The sequence below is a fragment of the Dicentrarchus labrax genome, unplaced genomic scaffold (assembly GCF_905237075.1).
Source record: "Dicentrarchus labrax unplaced genomic scaffold, dlabrax2021, whole genome shotgun sequence".
NCBI lineage: Eukaryota > Metazoa > Chordata > Actinopteri > Moronidae > Dicentrarchus > Dicentrarchus labrax.
This window is the reverse complement of record NW_026136721.1, coordinates 379,255-400,000: the sequence shown is the minus strand read 5'-3', so window position 1 is coordinate 400,000 and position 20,746 is coordinate 379,255. Positions and strand designations below refer to the sequence as shown.

At 42.2% G+C, this 20,746-nt stretch overlaps 1 protein-coding gene across 9 annotated transcripts in view; it reads right to left on the bottom strand.

Moving 5' to 3' along the window:
- The window catches only part of fars2 (phenylalanyl-tRNA synthetase 2, mitochondrial), a 95,997-nt gene that overhangs the window by 72,167 nt on the left and 3,084 nt on the right, over positions 1-20,746 (bottom strand). For 7 of the 9 annotated variants that reach the window (XM_051385857.1, XM_051385856.1, XM_051385858.1 and 4 more), the window contains exons 2-3: positions 20,152-20,370; positions 1,612-1,949 (exon numbers count right to left, since the gene is read on the bottom strand). In XM_051385857.1, coding sequence (XP_051241817.1) covers positions 1,612-1,931 — 320 coding nt within the window. In that variant the 5' untranslated portion in view covers positions 1,932-1,949; positions 20,152-20,370. The remainder of the gene's footprint in view (positions 1-1,611; positions 1,950-20,151; positions 20,371-20,746) is intronic. The other 2 variants (XM_051385861.1, XM_051385860.1) reach the window with 1 other exon arrangement.

Below are 20,746 nucleotides of genomic sequence, written 5' to 3'. Positions count from 1 at the left end.
AATATGGTTGAATAGTTCTTCTAGACTTTGTTAAATATAATATATCAAATATTGTTTGAACACAATTTAAATAACTGTATCAAGTAGTCACTAAGATGCTGCTGAAACAACAGTCACCTAAAAAATGTCACTTTTCAAAACATTTTTAATATTTGTTTTAGCTGCAAATTATAATTTAAAATACACCAAGGGTAAGTTTACTGGGCAGAAAATCAACATGTAGCATTTACAACTAACACTACTACTGCTAGCACTGATTCATTCTTGCTGTTTCATTCATATAAGAAGCAGAAGTAAGTAAAACACAAACAGAGGGAAATAAATGAGCTTTAATGTAGAATAATAAAAGTATCTGTTGATCACAGTCTGCTGTCCCGCTGCCATCAGAGCACACAGGCTTTTCTAAAGAGTAAAGTTCACGACCTGTGAAATGGCAGAGTCATAAACCACCGTCCGACAACACACTCCGCCACTCCTTAATGACTTATTAATGCAGTATTAATGCGCTCGCTGCTGCGTGTTGGTTTTTTTATGGCGAGTGTGGAACATAACCAGCAGCTTAACGATATTTCACTGCTGTGTGCAGTGCAGCAAACTTTTACACTCGACTGTCCCTGAAGACACATCGAGACTGTGGAGAGAGTCAGTCAGCAGTTTGTGCTCCCAAAATAAAGAACACAAACATATATTAAGATAAATATATTTATAATAGTGGAAATATAAGAGCAGCTGGTTTAAAGGACAAACTGGTTTTATTTTATCTGGACACACTCACAGAGAGAGAGAGAGAGAGAGAGAGAGAGAGAGAGAGAGAGAGAGAGAGAGAGAGAGAGACAGAGAGAGAGACAGAGAGAGAGAGACAGACAGACAGAGAGAGAGAGAGGACTTTAAATCAGGGAGTGTGTGAACATTCACACCTCAAGTGTGAACATTCACATTTAAAGTTAAAAATTCACAACAACAGAACATTTGTACTTTGCTCAGAAACAGCTCAGACTGCAGTTAATCTACAGCGAGTTGCTGAGAGGCTGCACACTAACATCGGCTCACAGAGGTTGGTGATGGTTTACCAGGTTTAATGCTCACCAAAGTGTGCTAAAAATATACACAGTCAGTCTGTATCTCAACATCTGTTATTTCTTTAAAGAAAACTAAATGAAATAATTTAAAGACTAAAGTTTATATTACACTGTAAAAGTTCATTTAACTCCAAAAATGGTTGAAACAGATTCAAATGTTAAGTAAAACAAACTCAATTTGTAAGTTATAAAAACATTCTTTATCGAGTAGCTTTAATAATTTTAAGTGACACTGACTTCACTTATTATTAAACTGTGAAAAAAAACTGAATCAAGAATGTTTTAACTTTTGTGTAACTAATCACATTACAGTGAATTATTTAATATATAAACTCTGATGGCATCAAACATCAGGTAGAAGAAAACACTGAATTGGTCAAAAAAGTCTGAATGATTGTTAAAAGTTAAATAAATACATAACACAGACAGTTACTGAGTTCACTCAGTGATAGAGAACGGCTCCTTTAAGGAAGTATTAGTAATAGTAATAATAGTATGAAAACATGGCGGCGGACTTTAACTCAGTTCGTACCTGTAGAAGTGAGCTTTGATTCGCTCCTTGATCAGCCACAGAGGATGATGGGATTGGTTGTGCAGATTGCGGCCGACCTTGGCTAAGATCTTCGGCGTGACGTTGGTGAAGTCGTCCCGCGGGTAAGAGTGGCCCAACACCTCCACCGAGTCCTGACCAATCACAGGCTGAGAGGCGGGGCCATCTGTGCTGAGGCGCCTGCGTGGTGCTGCCCCGCCATCGGCCGAGAGCGCTGATAGACGGCAGCGGTGGAGCAGAGGACGGGGCGGGGACTGCAGGAGGGGGAGGAGCGAGGACAGGGGGTAGCTGCAGAGTCTCATGACGATTGGTCCATAGAGCTGGAAAACACAAGACATCAGGATGTAACACGGCGAAAAAACAGAGAAAGAAAATAGCAGAAAAGTGTCGTAATGTTCGTCTCAAGAAAATGAACGCTTGTTTCCACCCACTGCCGATATGTGATTGTTAGGAGCTGGTTCACGAGGTAAGCAGTAGGTGGCACCGATTCTCCAAAGAGTCGACGCTCAAATGGTGAAAAATAATGTAGAAAACAGGATGGAAATAACGTTTCTGTTAGTTTCATGTGTTAATGTGAGGATTCATTCTGAGGAGACTGCCGGCTCATCACACAGGAGTTTATTTTACTTTATTTTACTTACTGTATTTATTAATACAGGTGGCAATACACGTATCAAACAAGATGAAACCCAACAAAAATAACTAAGAGAAGCTGCCAGGAGACAGAAAGAAAAATAAACATAAACAAAAACAAATAAAAAGAAAAATAAGACAAAAGTACATCGAATTAAAATGTAAAAAACAAAAGTTAATAGGATCCATTCAATGACTCATAAATTGAACTGATGCATTCAGGGAACTACTATATACATGTGCCACTTTGAGTATTTGACTGTTTAAAACTATATATAGTCCCTCTGGTTCTGAATATGTTGTTTTAATTTGCAACCATTAAACTCTTTTTACAAAAAGGTAAAAACACCTCAAGCGAGCTTTTACTACTTTTCACTACGTACTGATGCTGGCTCATCAGAATCATTATCTGCTAACTGTACTCTCTCATCCGGGGTCATCTGATTGGTGATTTTTAAAAAACGTCAGCGAGCGGGAGATCGGGGCTGAAACCTCGTATCACCGATCAATCAAAGAGGCTTCAGTCATCAAATTTATCCTCTCAGCCGACAGCGGGGAGGGAAACGACCAGAACATGAATCAGAGCCGACAGTAAACAAAGCCCACCGGCTTCTCAGCGGAGGTCAGGTGAGGTGAGAGTTACGGCTGTCAAAACACACACACACACACACACACACACACACACACCTTGATAATTAGTTTATAATTCCAATAATGGATAAAAATCGACTCTTTTCCTTCTTTCCATCATTCAACCTTTGACAGGAGACGAGACAATCACCCTTTTATCTGTCCATTCTCACACACACACACACACACACACACACACACACACACACACACACACACACACACACACACACACACACACACACGGGAGCATCCCTGAACAAGACAAAGGGTGTTGCATTGCAGTGGCATTGCAGCAAAATGGATTATTGTTCCCAAATCCATGAAGCCTTTACCTCTGCTCTGCTGCTGGTGTCATATTATACTGGTCAGTGCGGAGGTCACACACACACACACACACACACACACACACACACACACACACACACACACACACACACACACACACACACACACACACACACACACACACACACACACACACACACACTACAAAACTGGCTGTTAGGTAGAGAGACATCTGAAGGTCATTCTGACTTTGACAGTACCATAGAAGTAAAGTGTGTGGCCTCATAATTTTGAAATGACACAGCAGTAAGAGCAGCGATAGTGACCCCTGCAGGCCGCAACGATCATCATCATAACGAAACTACCTGAAGATTCTTCGTAGAATAAAAGTTGTGAAAGAAAAAAATAAATCCTCCTCTGAAAATTATTAATATTTGTAGTAAAGGTCATGGCAGCTCAGCCATTATTTGTCTTGTGTACAAAGTTCATAATTTGTCCGAAGACAGGCACTGAAGGAAAGGTCACATAAAGACCGAAACAAAAGACGTCTGCAGAGCATTCGTGTGTTTGTTCCACCGCCTGAAGCAAAGACCACCCCGACTACCATCATAAAGCTTATAAGGTAAAAACATTAACCATGAAGCGAGGAGAGGTCACATTTAATAAGACTGTTCTGTGTTCGTCAGTGTTGCTTCATGTTAAACCAATAGAGTTTTCAAGGTCATTAAAAGAGCTTCTCGGCCCTAAAATGAATTTTCTGAGCTGTAATCTGACTTATATACCCGTACTGTGATGACACACATCAATGCTGTTGGTAATATTGACATTATTATTATTATGTTGTGAAAATCTGTATTTCATGGGTTGAAAGTGTCGCCCTCTACTGTTTTAAATCAGCCTCAACCTCGACATTTCTATAAAAACAGAGTTAACGTCCTCTAATACCGGAGAGTTATTCTCTCTGAGCCGCTAGCTTAGCTACAAACAGGTAGCACACAGAAACCTTTACAGACAGCGCGAGTGTGCTTCTAGTGACTGTAAAATCTGCAGCGGACTGTGTTTTTAGCGTGGACACTAAGAGTCTGCTCATTAGCTCTGTTAGCGTCTGTGTTGAGGCTACGCCCCCTGTTGGGTGTAGTGACACTTTAATGCTTAAGTCAACCTCTAACATGTGGAGTCCCACACAAGAGCGTTTTGGGTCCCTTACATTTATATTAAATGTGAATTAGTTGGAATCTGCTTGTGGTGACGTTTTAAGTGTAACCTTGGTCCTGGTTGCAATTTGTAAGTAATGTTTCATTCATAGTGTTTCATCATTGCCATTTTTAATGTGTGTGATTTATTTTAATGTGTTAAATTGTCACTTTATATAATATACAAGCTTTTTAGTCAGACATTACATTCTGTGTCTGTACGGTAGTTTGATTAAATTCTAACATCGTCACATCGCTGGTTCTGTCTGACAAATAGTCCCAAACTCTGGAAGCTTTAGTTGGTTTATTTGTCTGATTATTTCAACTCTAATCGAGATGTAAACAAAGACGATTAATAACTGCGAGCACAAAATCTCTCACAATAATTTGACTTTCGCTTCAGTCACCATGCAGCTGTCTCTGTGGACCTGGAAAATGTCCTGAAAAGGTGAAGAAGCCATCCGTCTTGCATGACGACTAAAGGTCATGTGACATTTCCAGACGATATACAGCTCAACCCGCGGCGGATCCCGCAGCTCGCCGAGGGTTCAGACTCATTTAACAGAAATAAAATCTACATCTTTTATTTACTGTATATACTGTAATTTCTTCTTTGTTGTCCCCATCTCGGCTTCACGTCTCCTCCCTCCACGTCTTTGGGACTGACCTTCTTCCTAGCATGTGATCGTCACCATATGTCTGTTCCCATGGCACCAAACACCGCCGCACATACACATATGGACGCCTACGCACATGGATGCAGTAAAGACACACACAGTGCGTGTGATAAACTGCAGAGACCTGGAGCTGAGCACATTTTAACACACAGTAACTGTTTACATCAGGTAACTCAAACTGCTGGCACCGGGCCCATTTCCGGCCCTCGAATCTCCTTCCCAACGGTCTCGTGACACGATGTCAAAAACATAATAAAGTGCGGACCGCTGCGAGGACCCTTCTTCTTTTTTTCCTCAGAAGCACATTATACATACAGTATGTATGAGAGTTGGTATGCACGTATATCTTAGTGGTCATCAGGATGAAAAATAATCAAAATCTTGAGTTGTCGTTGAAGGGCGTGTCCGTGCCATGGCGCCAAATTTCGATATTTCGTCAAGACACAGGAAGTTGTTGTAATTTAAACTGTAAATTGTCTAATTGGCTGAACACATCTAGATACCAATATTCAGTCATAGTCATAGCGCCACCTACCAGCAACAGGAAGGACTGACTTGACGTTTTCAAGGTGTGGCGAACGAATGATGTTCATATCGTTCCATGGCTTCTTCAATCACCATGGTTTCAGTAGAAAGTGTGCATGTAACTGCAGCAAATGAGAGCGTTAACAGAGTCTCAGGTACAGATAATGATCCGACAGGCAGTCATAATCTGGATTAATGTCTGTTTGCTATGATTCCACATTAATCTGATGGAAAACGTTCTGTTGTTTTCACTTTAACTGCACTGCGTTTGTTTAAAGTCAGAACATCTCTCACGGCTTTAACAAACAACAAGCTGCAAAATTATTATTTATTTTAAATTTCAAAAAGGTCAGAAGTCACGCTGACCCGCCTGTGACCCCGACGCCATCAGATCTGGTAGCCGGAATAAGAGAACATGGTTGAAGGAAATCAGAGAGGTTGTTTGAAGAGGAAACGATCACACGGGTTTTTAAAAACACACAGTCAGTCGGTAACTTGAGAAAATGAAAATATCAGATCAGATCAAACTTTAATGAGTCCCGTGGGGGAGTCGCTGCTGTTTGGCTGCTTATCGTGAAAGTCTTCACACGTCTCTGCTCTTAATGTCTGCTGGTGGAGTTTATTCCTCCAGAGGGTTTAACCCACAGTGACGAGGACACCTTTTAATCCGGGCTCTTACAACATGGTTTAACATTTGTTTGACTTTTAATATACAAAATGATTAATGTGAAAAAAACATAATCCACATATTAACTGACAATGAAAATAATAGTTAGTTATAGTCCTATATGGGACTACATGTGTCGGACAGGTAATGGACCTGGGATGTAGCTAACGTTAGCTCCCAGAGGCTGTCTGGTTTCTATCTGCTCTCAGAAACTGGGTAAAGTGAGATAAACATAGTTTTAAATGTCCATTTGTAGATTTTACGGTAAAAAACTGTCGAACCATTACAGGAAAAGACCGTAAATTCTAAATAGATTAAAGTTTCTGTAGCAGATATCTGATGGCAAAACCTTTATCTAGGCTGCATTTTGAAAGGAATTTATACATATTAAGTTTTTTATATTACAGACTGTAAATTGTACAGAAAACTACCATCACACTCTTCATATAATATATATTACATGACTAATCGGTTTCTTTTGATGGTAAAATCTTATTTATAAGGTAAAATATGGATTACATTTTAAAATCCTAGTTATATCCTTTTACCGTTATAGTAGAAAAACTGTATTTATTACAGTAAAGTTCTGGCAACCACAGCTGCCAGTTTTTACCTTTTGTCTAGTGTAGCGTGATCAGCCAGCGTCAGTTATCAATACTCACATTATTAAAGCATTAATCAAACTAATAACTAACAACATCCTTGTGGTCAGACAACCTTATCAGCCTTCAGCAGTTAGCTAGTGTTTCTATAGTGGAGACTAAACGTTTTAACAATTCCTAACGTGTGATCCTCACGGGAGTGCAACACGGCGGGATTTGTCAGCGATTTACAAGAACGGTCGTGAGTGGAAACAGTTGTTATCGGTGGATGATACGGATGTAACGTTTGTTCTTTTTCTACCGCTGCGTGTCACCTGTTCACCTCCAAACCACATTTGTCATATTAAAAGTAAAAAGTATGAAAATTATGATTATTGTGCGGCAGAGACAGATAAAATGTAAGCAGCTCTGGAGGAAGTGAAACATGATTCATCATGTGTGAAAGTTGCTGAGAAAATCCCTTGTTTTGTTGCCAAGAAGTTGTTCTGACTAACCAGCGAGGCAGCGGCCAACAGCGAAGCTGTGATGTTACTTCTGACGCTGCCAGCTGACTAAAGGTGGCAACAGAGACGCCGCCAAGGACGAGCTGCAGCCGTCCATCCAAGAAGACACCCACCGGACGTCCAAAAGCTGGAGAAACCAACTCGGAAAATGTGTCTGAAAGTGAAACAAAGCTCTGAGTCTCGGCACCGTCGGCACAAAAAAACCTGGAGCGAAAACGCCACGCTGCAGGAAATACGACACCTCAGACGAACGCAGCGGTCGCCAAGGTTACAGTGTCACATAGCATGCAGGTGCACGATGTCAGTCAGCCGTGAACTTCAACACCAGACGAGTGACACGTGCTACACAAAGACATAAAGCCTACACACACACACACACACACACACACACACACACACACACACACACACACACACACACACACACACACACACACACACACACACACACACACACAGATTCCAGCAGCAGTTTTAGTGCAGAGGGATTCATTCAGCCTCTAAAAACTGACACACTGATAGAGAGAGGTGATAAATTACATACTGCAGAGAGAGAAAGAGAGAGAGGGATGGGCCTATAGAGAGAGAGATACTGTATATATAGATACTGTGTGTGTGTAGATGGCTGCAGAGACAGAGGTATAGATTAATGGGAACAGTGAAGGCGGGGAGAAAAAGTGACATAATTAGTCTCTAAGAAGCTCATATTGTTCCTGCTTGTATTAAATAACTTCAGCTTTGTGCACAAATACAATATAACTTTTCATCATTGTGTTTCCCCGAGGAAATTTCAGCCACACAGATCCTGAAAATCTCCACTTGTGATCAGTTAGTTCGTAGATCAATAAACTCACTTTATGTGGCGGACCCTGCCTCGCTTCGCTTGTGGCTGGTAGACGGCTATCGTTAGCTTTGTTTGTCATACAGAAGTCAGTATCATGGATCGTGTTAGCTGGGGCCAAGCTAATGGACGGACTCCATTTATAAACTAATAGCTGGTGTTGCCCACTGTTGGCGCTTGGGAGCATAAAGGTCACAACCTTTGACCCTCATCCTACATAGAGACACATAGAGATCAGTCCACAGGCAGCAGAGGGACAAAGCTACACTACAACCCGTTCACTGATCAAATCTCACATATGGAACCTGTGACTCTTCATCACTGTAAAAGTATAAAATCAAAGTCGTGATCAAGTTGCTTTAATGTTACATAAACACCAGGAAGTAAGTCAGAGGAAGCTATTTTCAAGCTGCAGTGGTTCCCATAGCGAACACATGCCACGATGATCACGACTGTGTGTGACGGACTGTAACAGGTGGCCTCTCTCTCTCTCTCTCTCTCTCTCTGCAGGAGTGTCAGTGTCACTCGCCCCCTCCCATCAGAGGGAGTCCCCTTCTGGCACGATGACCACTTCCTGCGGCGCACGCCTCTCTTCCTGTTCACGACATCGCTCGCTCGCCAACACGGACAGTTACACAACTTCCGACACCCGCCCCGTCTCTCTCTCTCTCTCTCTCTCTCTCCTCTTTTAATGAATGAGTTAAAGTATGAAACTGAAGGTTTTACACTGTAAAAATAGCCTCGTTGACACTTTCCGTGAGCAATAGTTTGGATGAGAGATCTCTGAAGTGGGAGATGTGACACAGTAAATGTCTCTGGTCATTTTGGCATTTTAAAGTGTGAACTAGCAACAAAAATAAAATGGATTCTTGTTAATTATTTCATTTTTCAGATATTAGAAAACCCGACTGAAACCAAAACCAGAGAATGATTCAGACAACCAGGATCTGGATCTAACTGACTGTTGTTGTTTATTAAAATGCCCTATAGGGTTTGTGATTGTACTAATATGTCCACATTCAGACATTTCATGCCAAAAAAAAAAAAAAAAACCTGAAATCAAAATCAGCTCAGGTCAAACAAGCGTTTTGTTTTCATTCAGAGGTGATGAATTCATTCCCTCCAGTCAGAGATCAGTGTTTGTTCTGGTTCCTGCAGTCTGAATGAAGTCTGAAAGATGTGCAGTTTCCACATTCAGCTGCTTCTCTGAGCTCGCTGAACGTCTGTCAGTCAACGTGTACTACAGAGTGAAGCCACCAGTGCAACAGGCCTGTAAAAGCACCTTTTTGCTTCTTTAAAGTTAAAGTATGTAAATGATAAATGTCACCGTTGAATGTGAAGAGCCTCAGTCTCCTCTCACTGTGTCAGTGTTTGATGTTTTTAATCCACTTCAGAGAAGTTTTCATGTTTGTTTGTGACCTGATATTTTAAAAAAGGGGCCAGTTATGAGCCTGACACACAGTATATATGAGCTGTATGCAGTCGTAAAGCTGCAGAGCGTGTGTGTGTGTGTGTGTGTGTGTGTGTGTGTGTGTGTGTGTGTGTGTCCTGCAGGGCGGCCGAGCAGCAGCAGGATTTATGGGAGCTGTAGTCAAACTGATTGGCTGATACTGTGGCGTTTATTTAAAACAGCGTGTCCTGGAACGACCCCACATCCATCTTTTGCTCCCTGCGCCTCCTCCACCTCCCGACGTAGTCCTCCCCCTTCCCCCCCCCACAGTCTCTTTCAACAGGCCATAAACTCTGTCCTCCTGCTCCCTAAATCTGCCTCTCTCCTCTTCCATCCTGCTCTCCTTTCTCCCCTCATATCTCCATCTTTACCTCCTTCCAACCTTTTATCTCTCCTGTAAGTATATTTACTTTCACTCCGCTCAATTTATTTAACAGCTTTAACTTCCGATACAGAAATCGTAAACTCCTCCATCAGGTATCGGCGATCTGATACAACGTCATTTATCAGGCCCGAAACCGGACCCAGCAGTGTCCCGCCCGCCATTTTTCCCCGAGGATAGCGAAGTCGCCTCTTTTAACGCACTTGTATCGGACTCATCTTCTTCCTCTCCTTCTTCCTCTCCCTCCTCCTCTCCTCAGGGGGAACTCTCTCCCATTAATCATGTGAAGACCCCTCAGATCTATGTGGCGACCCTGTGGAGGGGCGCGACCCCTCTGTTGGGCCCCGCTGTATATGAACCATCCCATAATGCCACACAGAGTTTTGTTGTTAATATTTCTGCACTGTTGCTCCTGTAAGAAGCTGAATGAAGTTGACTTTTACTCGCAGTTGTTTATTGGTGCTTTTAATACTTCTTTCAGCGCTACCCTTCCTCCCTCTGGACTAATGTCTTCCTCTCTCTTCTTTCCATTCTCCTCCTCATTTATCATCACCACCTCCCTCCTTTCCTCCCTTTCATTCTACAATTTGCTCTCTTTACCTCCCTCCCCTGTTTCTCCTCCTCCTCCTCTTCCTCCCTCCATAATAAAGCCGTAGCTGTGGATGTTCTGCTCTGGGAGGCAGGCGGCTTTTTGACAAGCAGCATTACATCAAACCTGCACAGGCCGCCTGTAAAAATGTAATGTGTGTTACAGATAGAGAGGAGAGGAAGACAAGGAGAGGAGAAGAAGGCAGTGGTGAAGAGGAAGAAGAAGAAGAAGAAGAATAGGAGGAGTGTCTGACATGATGAAGAAGGAGGGAAATTTTATGGTCAGAGGAGAAAAGTGCCGAGGCTGCAGCTCTCTGCCACACAGCAGCTCCGCTCATACATCCAATTTGTTTCCCTTCACTGTGACACACACACACACACACACACACACACACACACACACACACACACACACACACACACACACACACACAGTTTTAATGAATTTACAGTGGATATGAAGCAGAATCAAACTGCTGAAGTTCAGCATCGACCCAGTTCCTTCCACAGAAACTGAAGCTCCAGACGCTGACCGACGGCCCGACACTGGTGAGTCCGCACTTATAGGCTGTTACAATCCCCCAAAACACACAAAGACGTGGAGGGAAACCATGAATGTAAAGTTCCTCTAACGGCCACTAGAGGCTGGCTCCATATTAAACTGTCCAACAGCAGAAATAAACCTGTTCACAGCCTTTTGCTCTCTGGAGATAAACAACAACCCCTTTACACTATTTTATAAATGAAGTTTATGTCTATGTCGCAGAAATCTGCCGTTAGGATCTTTCTCCCTGAGTTTAAAGCAGCGTGAAGCTTAAAGTTAGATGAACTGTAACCAGCGTCACACAGACGCAGTACGAACCGCAGTGAACCGCAGTATCACAGCTGATTGTGTTTGTCTGCCGCCCCTGGGGGCCGCAGGAAGCTCTTTGTCATCAGCCTTCTTTATGAATACGAGACCGAACGGAGGATCGATCGGTTCGAGCCGGCGTCCTGAGGGAGGCGAGGGCCGATCTGAATCAATCATCCTCTGCAGTGACGACGCGGCAACATCTCAAACATCAGTTTCTCTCCTCTGATCTGAGGTATAGATACAGAGGTTACTGTTTAATGACAGAGAGGAGGAGAGGAGAGGAGACGAGAGGAGAGGAGAGGAGAGGAGAGGAGAGGAGACGAAACGAGAGGAGAGGAAACAAGGAGAGGAAACAAGGAGAGGAAACAAGGAGAGGAAACAAGGAGAGGAAACAGGGGGAGGAGAGGAGGAGCCTGAACACATCTACTGGCAGCAGGAAGTGAACCTTGTATGGCGACAGTGTTTTGATTCCCATTAAATTCTCACAGCGTGTGATTAAAAAAAATCTGACTTCAGCTACACCTGTAGAGACGAGACTACCTGTACACCTGTGTGTGTGTGTGTGTGTGTGTGTGTGTGTGTGAGAGACACACACACACACACACACAGACAGGAAGTGTGTAGGAGTGTGAATCCTGGCTGCAACACAGTAAACATATGCTGAAGAGACGTTGGAAAGAGTGCAAATTGGAAATTGAAATTATGCCGCACACACAACACACACACACACACACACACACACACACACAGTCGTGTTTTTTTTGGCTAATTTTGCAGCTTTGCAATTCATATTTTCAGCACTTGGGGATTTGAAAGGAGCAGACGTCTCATTTCTTCCCGTTTAGCTGTCACCCACACACTGCGTGGTCCTCTGGGCGCCGCTGCAGTCAGGAACTCCACTGCTGATAATTATACAATATTGGAAAGATAACAATACGGACACGTTTCAGCTCCTTTTACAACATCTGCTGAGGCTGGAAATAGACAGTGTTTGCATGCAAATGCAGAACAGTTTGTGAGACTGAATGCAACAAACAGAAGCTTCAGAATCCACACAGTTAAATATTTAACTGATTATTTACTAATATTGTTACAGCTATCGATTCATCTGTTTTCAAATTGTTTGATTTTGTCTTTTTCCTGAAAGACACAAACTGACAGAACCTGATATTGTTTGCGCAACGTAAACCAAAAAGAAGCAAGCAAGTTTCCTTGTTCCTCAAAGAACCTGACTGGGCCCCTGAGCGGACTAAAGACGGAGTCACACCTTAATTAAACAGAAAGTCTTCTTCCAAAATTCATCCTGCTGTATTTGGGATCTTTTAAAACTTCGGGATCTCCGCCAGAATTTCAAAATAAATCTGTGGGTTTGAACGAAGTCTGGCTGCACACAATGAGTTTCTAAAGCTGGAGGGAAGCAGCTCGTTCGGGGGGATGAATTATATTTATAGACATTTGCTGAGGGGACTGAGGTTGCTACAGCTTCATGGATCAATTATTTTTAGCCTCAACCAGAATTTATAGAAACCAGCACCCGGTCAGAGCCTCCAATGATCCACGTAAAGATGCTGCAGCCCCAAAACCTGGCATAATGACGTGTGAACACTGGTATTAAAGGCAGGAAAGAGGTTGAAGTTTTATCCACTAAAAAGTTATAAAATATGTGTAAAATGTTGTATTCTTGTATCCTGACCTTTCAAATGAATGTAAAACTTTTCCCTCAACAATCCCAACTGCGAGTCACAGCGTCCATGGTAGGGAGACTCACTGATGTTTGAACACGTTAAATATAATAATATTAGAAAAGTGTGAGATCCTGAACGTTGGGGCCTTTGTTTTGTCTTTTAAATGGTATTTTCTGCCCCTTTTTTAAACTTTCAGATGATTTTTTGAACCACAAATTTTAAATTTTAACCTCAAACGATTTGACAGATATTCATTTGGCTGCTTATAAATTAATTTTTTTAATTAATTTTTAGGCAAATATGGCAAAAAATGACTGTTTCCAGCCTCCCAAGTCGTGTGCGAGTCGTGTTGAGAAGTAATTGGCGGCGGAGTGAGGATGAAAGGCTGAGCGGCTGACCTGTAGGTCTGCTCTGACAGACAGCAGCCTGACGACCGCCGCCACGTGTATGATCTCACTCTTCAAATACACCTTCCTCGCGTCGCTCCTCACGAGGACATAAAGTCGTCTCCAACTCCAGTGGATATTTAAACAAAAAGGTGAAGCAAAGCTGGAGTTTGTGTTCTGATCCTCGCCTCCGGTCTCGCTCTAAACTCCCAACATGACGCTAACGTAACGGTTCAACGAGGCAGAAAGAGAAACTGATGTGAAGATTTTCTGATACAGGACAGCAACGCTCAGATAATTTACCGGTTTTCCTCGTACTGACACATTTAACTCTAACTCTAATCTCTTTTATTCCTCCTAACGACGCAGACTATCCCCAGCATCATTCGGCATCGTCGACACTCGTCGTTGGCACTTGCACTCGCGTTGAAGTTGAAGCTGAACATCATGCTGTATGGAAGAAGAAACTAGAGACTGAGGCCAGAAACTCATCAGCAAACTGTTTACTGAGCTCATAAATCAACTTCTCCATAAGACTCCATACTATCAGAGTGGAGCTGCCCCCTGCTGGCTGTTAGAGACACTGCAAGTTTAACACAACAAATTAATTCCAGGTCATTTTAATTAATTTCCAGGTGTTTCCATGGAAATCTTTTGTATTCTGTAACAGTAAACTGAATATATCTTTGTTACTTTGATCATCAACTACGGGGTTAATCTATAAAATGACCCGACAGATTAATTAATAATATAAACAACTCTTATTTGAAGGCCTAAGAAGCTTCAGCAGATATTAAACATTAAAGTACCTGTTTTTTTCCTTCATGCCATCTTCACACTGCAGCATCTAAATCCCTGTTTTTACAACCTGCGAGGCTTCTGAGAGTCAGCGCCTCCCGCGCGGTCGGCTGTCTTTATCTGAGTCGGTGAAAATGGCGAAAATAAAACATTGAGCTGCTAATGAGGAGGCAGCAGAGTGTGTCGGGTTCTCCGAGGACCCCTGACAGAAGATTATAGGAAAATATAAAACAGCCAGAGATCTGCTCTGTGGCGTCACTCTGCTGCTTTGTTCACATTCACAGTCCTCGTGGCTCCAATTCGATGAACTTTATGTTGTACAACGGGCTCATAATGTGTCCTGTATGTAAATATTCACAGTGTGCGTCTGTCTGAGAGATTCAATGTACTCCAGGACTCACGTGTGCTCACATTTCCTGAATCTACAACAGTTAAACCAGTAGTGAGATTAGCACTGAAAATGCTAATTAATATCAAACTCTACCATCTTCCAACTGAAGTGACATATAACAGTGTTTGGGGGCAGGCCTGTCCGAACAATATTTGTATGAGACAGAAGTCAGAGCAGTGTAGGAACTATAAATACTGATATATTATGATAAAGGGGATAAATGACGTCCGGTGTTGTGACTGACCTGATGTGAATCTTTGGGTCGGTCAGTTTAAAACATTTAATCGCTGTTCAATCGACTGAGAAACTATCTGGCAGCTCAATCGATGGTCAGCCGCAGCCTTCGGTCACTAGCACGTCCGTCAGGAGGCGGTGAACAGACAGGACGCTCCGGAGTTTAACCGAGCCACGCGGTGACGGTGACAAGTGTTTCGGATGTTACATAACAGAGCAGCTCACCATGGACCCTGTGTGTGTGTGTGTGTGTGTGTGTGTGTAGAGTAAGGTCTGGTGGGCTCAGCAGGTTCAGGAAGGGCTTTCTAGAACAGATGGAGGACACACACACACACACACACACACACACAGTAAAAGAAAACGGCTATGTGCACTAACTCACACGCCAGAGAAATCAATTTGACATCCTGGGTGATATTTGGACAGCGAAGGACTGCGTTATCACACACACACACACACACACACACACACACACTCTCTGACGGTCTGTAAACTGCTGCTGCATCTCCCTGCAGCTCACACAACAATTAGCGCAGCAGCTAATTTGTCTTCGCTGACAGCAGAACAAATGCTAGCACTCCCCGTCGCTAATACAGTTAGCACGGTAGGCCAGGTCATTGCTCTCCTCCACCGGGCTGCAGAGCCCTTCACTGCACCGGGTGGGGATTATTTAACACGTTCTTACATTACACTGACTGTCTACCATCCACTGTTTAGATCTTGGTGCTTTTTAACTCTAGATTGGAACCGGATGAAGGATTTTAGTCATCAGATTTCTGGATCTTAAGTTATCAGAGCACCACTCTTTCACCCTCCACTGTTCCACTACAGCTTCCTCTCAGCTCATGTAGTCACCACAGAAGACAATCGGCCTCTTGGGAAATGTAGTTCAGAGTTTATCAGCGGGGCGACGGTAGGAAACAGAATAATGAAAGGATGGAGCCGGAGAGAGAGAAGGAAGGAGTTAAAGTCTGTTTGAATCCAAAGATAAACTGGAGGAAGGTTTGGACTGAACACCTGCCGGTCAGGTGCAACATGCAGCAGATGGTCGCTGAACTATTGGGATCGATCGTCATTTAGAGTCCAACTGAAAACATTCCTCATCGCCGCTCTGTTGTTTTTCAATCTCCTTTAACGGATTGAACACATCATGTTCACTGTGAGCTATTAAAACCTCAACAGGACTAAATGAAGGTAAAAACTAATGAGTAATTCCTTTATTCTTACGATTCATTCCATCATTCACATGTTATTATTTATTGACTGTATTACTCTCAGTATATAAACGTATAAAGAAGTTATTTATAATAATATGTAATATACCGAATTGTTGGAGTTAAAACAGTAAAACTGTTCAAGAGTTAACTCATCAGGTTTTACAGTGTAAATTAATAAATTAAATTAAATAAATACATAATACAGAGAATCAGGACATAATCTGCTCAAAATCCATCCAAATCACTTGTTTTACACCAACCTGTTGCAGTTTATTTTATATATATATTATTATAATGATGTCGATAATAATAACTCCACCACAGACGCACTGTCACACCCTCATTTCATCCATTGTTATCATAAAACAGTCGTTAAACAGACACTTTAGAAGAATTTAGCACACAGCACAGAACAGGAAGAACAGGAAGAACGGGGCCCTAATTGGGGCCCAGGAGCCCCTTTTAGCCCGGGGGCCTCCTGCCAGGTTAATCTGGCCTCGCACCAGACCACAATCTACTCCACCAATCAGAGCGCAGCGTGGACTCTAATCGGATCTACCAATTAAAAATAAAGTAATGGGGAAAAAGCAGCCCAGCAGCGCGTTATGTTTTACTGCCTGATTCTGAATTCATTAGCGCTTAATTTGAATAATAAAACACTAAAACCCGACTGGGATTAAATTTGTATATTAGATCTGAATCTTAAGAGTTACAGCCGAGGTGATTAACTGGCTAACGGCTGCTTTCAGTGGCATTACGTTGGCATTAGTGCACGTTGTGTCCCTTGGCTTCCTTCCTGCTGTCCGAGCTGATCAGGGCGGTTTTATACGACAATATCAGTGGCAGGATGTTGGGAAGGGTTAGCTTCAGTGGCACTGAGAGGAAGCTGGATGGGAGAGTTTCTACAAGGCCAAAAGTACGTGGACACTGTAAAATAAACAGGAAAAACCCTGTAAAACTTTACTTTTATATATATATATCATTACGTATTAATACAATTACAAAAATATCTTGTTAATTTACATGTTTAATGTAAAATAATCTGTAATTATTTAAAGAAAATCTCCTTTTTTGTCATAAAAAGAATAAAATATTTAATTCTTTGCAGATATTTACTGTTTATTTAATAGATGAAACTGTTGAATTAATTTAATACTGTTAATACATTCATATAATTAGGTAAATTTTTTGTTGTTTTTTGTTAAATCAAGTACACGTCCAGGTGCTTTAAAATGTTTCACTTTGTCCAGATTACACAGCTTCACAAACACCTGCTGTTGACGAGTAAACATTTGTTTACCTCTAAAGAGGAGCGTTTTCCTGGCGTATCCTCTGGAGCTTTGGAGTGAGCGGTAGTCAAACATGAGGCTGCGACGGCAGCGAGGTGATGTATGTCTCGATGGTTGTAATTACAGGCGAAGGCAGCGGTAGAGAGCTGGACGTGGAAGTCTCTCTGTTATTAATGAAAGCTAATGAAGGTTGCAGCCCCCCCCCCCACTACTACAGGCAGCTGGGTTCATTTAGACAGGCCGACATCCAACACCAATAAATCTGTGTGTCTAATCACAGAATCAGAGGTTTCTTGATTACATACGACTGAAAACACAAACTGGTTCTGGTTCTGAGTCTTTACTATCAGGAGGGGATGTTCGGGGTTTGAGACACTAAGAATAATTTAAAGTCTAGGTGAAATGAACTCTTTAAGATCACATCCTCACTTATATTGTTCCCCTATTTAACAATTTATGCCAAAACATTCACAAAAACTTGATTTCTTAGTATTTCTATATCAAAATCCAATCATTGTCGGTAACAGTAATGTTAGATGCAGTTAGCTCATGCAGCTAACGTTAGCTCTGGAGTGGCAGGAGCCAAAACCGGTTGTAACCCGCACAAACACTCAGAGCTTTTGATCCTTACAGTGATTTGTTTTCTGGTGTTTTGACCTTTACGGCCTCACGGGGCCGCGAGTGCGTCTGCAGAGTCTAAATTTAACTTTTCACATTAGTTGGTTTCCAGAATTGCTGGATAACTGGAATCTAAAGTGACTAGAAATTCTCACTTCATATTCAGGAAACACAGCAGATATGGTGCCACAGTGGACATTAATGTACAGTTACAAGCTGCAGTTTAATTGTCCCTGACCCTCTGCACAGATCGCCACAGATGTTCCCTTCAGTCCAGTCGCTGTAGACTTTGATTTGGACTTTCCGAGCTTCCCTCCGACACATCAAAGCGTCGCCTCATTTCGACTTTATTTGCATTTTATTTTGCTGCCAATTAAAAGCAGAGGTCGGGTTTGTTTACATCTGCCGCGCTCGCTTCCACTTCCTCGGCCCGAGTGTGACATTAAACAGCAGATAACGCGGAAATCCCGCGAACGCGTCGGGAATTTGTCTCCATGCAGCGAGAGGGAGGTCAGACACATGAAATATTCATTCATAAATAAAGACAAATACTGCGGTGGTTGCATGCGCACACTTCATGTTTTGGAATGACATTCAGAAAAATTTGGAAACTAGTTTTGTGTCACAGTCTGTAATGTTTTATTCAGGACTTTGGCTGTTTTTGTTAACCTGTTCTCTGATTTTCTATCTACAGGCTCTCGTTGTCTCTCTCCTGCTTTTATCAGATTTCCTGCTTCTGTCTTTTTGTCCTTAATGAGAGTAATACGTAAACATTTCGACACAAGTTGTTGATTCCCAACGTGTCCGAACAACGTTAGCTAACGTTTGTTTCCACATTTATTAAAACATTTGCTCTTTTAACACAAAATCTGCACCAGCTAAAGCTTCATTTAAACGTTTGCTACTTGATGTTGCACTAGAGCATCAGCGTCTCAGAAACAAAACTCACCCCAAGTTTCCATCACTCATCAACGTTGGTTTGGTCAAAATTCGTAAGCTAACGTTGATCCTTGAGGACACACGCGCAGTCAAAGTCCATCCACCAAATTTAGTTTGTGCCACAGACAGACTCAGGTTGTTATTGTCAGTGTCTGACAGCATTATGGAAAGGATCCCTACAGAGATAGACCTTTAGTTTAACCACAAACAGCCGTAATATCACTATCACTCTCCACCAGACTCCAGAGACAAAAACACTCATTTTACCTTCAGATCATCTTAACTTCATTCAAAGTGGACAGAAACCGATGGGTGATGTCACACTTGGGTAAAATAAATTAGCATTAATATATAAAAGTGTTTTCTAGGAGACAGACTGTCATCATGACGTCACAAAGCCAGCATTATTGTCCATAGCAAAGAATAAATAAAACAGACTGTTGCCACCACGTTAATCTCATCAACGTTACCTGTCAAATACAGGATTCATTTTAAGGTTTAAGGCCATACCTGCACAGAAACCCCAGCAGAACCTCTCTGTCCGATACTACAACTGTTCCACGATCCAGGTTGGTGGTTGAGGGAGTTCGTGGTCGCAGCTCCAAAGCTTTGGAAAAACCTTCTGCTTTCATTAACACACTGCCCCTCAATCTTCAGACAAAACCCAAGACGTACATGTTTCTATTACTTTGATTGTTTTAAGTTAGTATTTTATTATATATCGGTCTTACAAGTCTGGTTCTGTTTGTTTTTACATATTTTTTATTGCCTTATATTTATTATTGTCATTTATTGATTTATATTTGTACCTTGCACTTTTAATTTGTAGCTCCCTTTAGGTCAACTCTGCTTGTTTTAAATGTGCTAATAAATAAAGTAGAACAAAAGGACCAAATGTAAGTTGGCTGCCGAATGATTGATGTACTGGAATATTTTTATCTTCCCATTAAATATCTTATAACACAGAGCGTGTTAGTTAGCACTGATGACACAAAAACACATATCCTGGTTAAATAAAGGCTTCACCACACACACACACACACACACACAGAGCAAATTAAGTGAAGAATTTAGATGAAAGGAAAATGCAGAGAGCAGAACAAGGATCAATATGATGTTCAACACACACCCACCTCAGCCTGTGGACCGAACAGTGCAGAAGAGTTTGTTGATCCGGAGAGGAAGACGAGGTGCAGGAACAGAGAAGATGGACGTACGGACGGAGGGTCGGGTGGACGGGTGGATGGGTTGGAGGCGATCAGGTTCGGGTCACAGGGCTGATGTGTCCCAGACGGATTCTTCCACAGGTCTGAACACGGGAGGAAGCGATCGATGGGAGGGACGTCGGGGGCCTTGATCCACCAGGCAGAAAGGAGACAAAACTCAATCTGCAGCTCACAGCGGTGATTCAAAGTGAGGAACAACCAACAAACACATCAAAACACGCTCAGGTCGACACAGTGTGGAGCTTCGGGCAACTATTCCTCACTTCATCCACTGAACTTTCTCCACATTTCAGCTAAATCACTGTGACCACTGCAGGATCTCCCGCTACACCTCTGCAGTCACCTGATTCTAAAGGAATTCTGGGTAAATTCAGACTTTAGATCAGCGGTTCCCAACATTTGTCCTTAAGAGACCCTTTTTCTATCATTCAGTAAACTAACAGCCCCTGACTGACTGATGAGTGATGATGTTTCATATTATATTCAAAACTGTACAATCAAC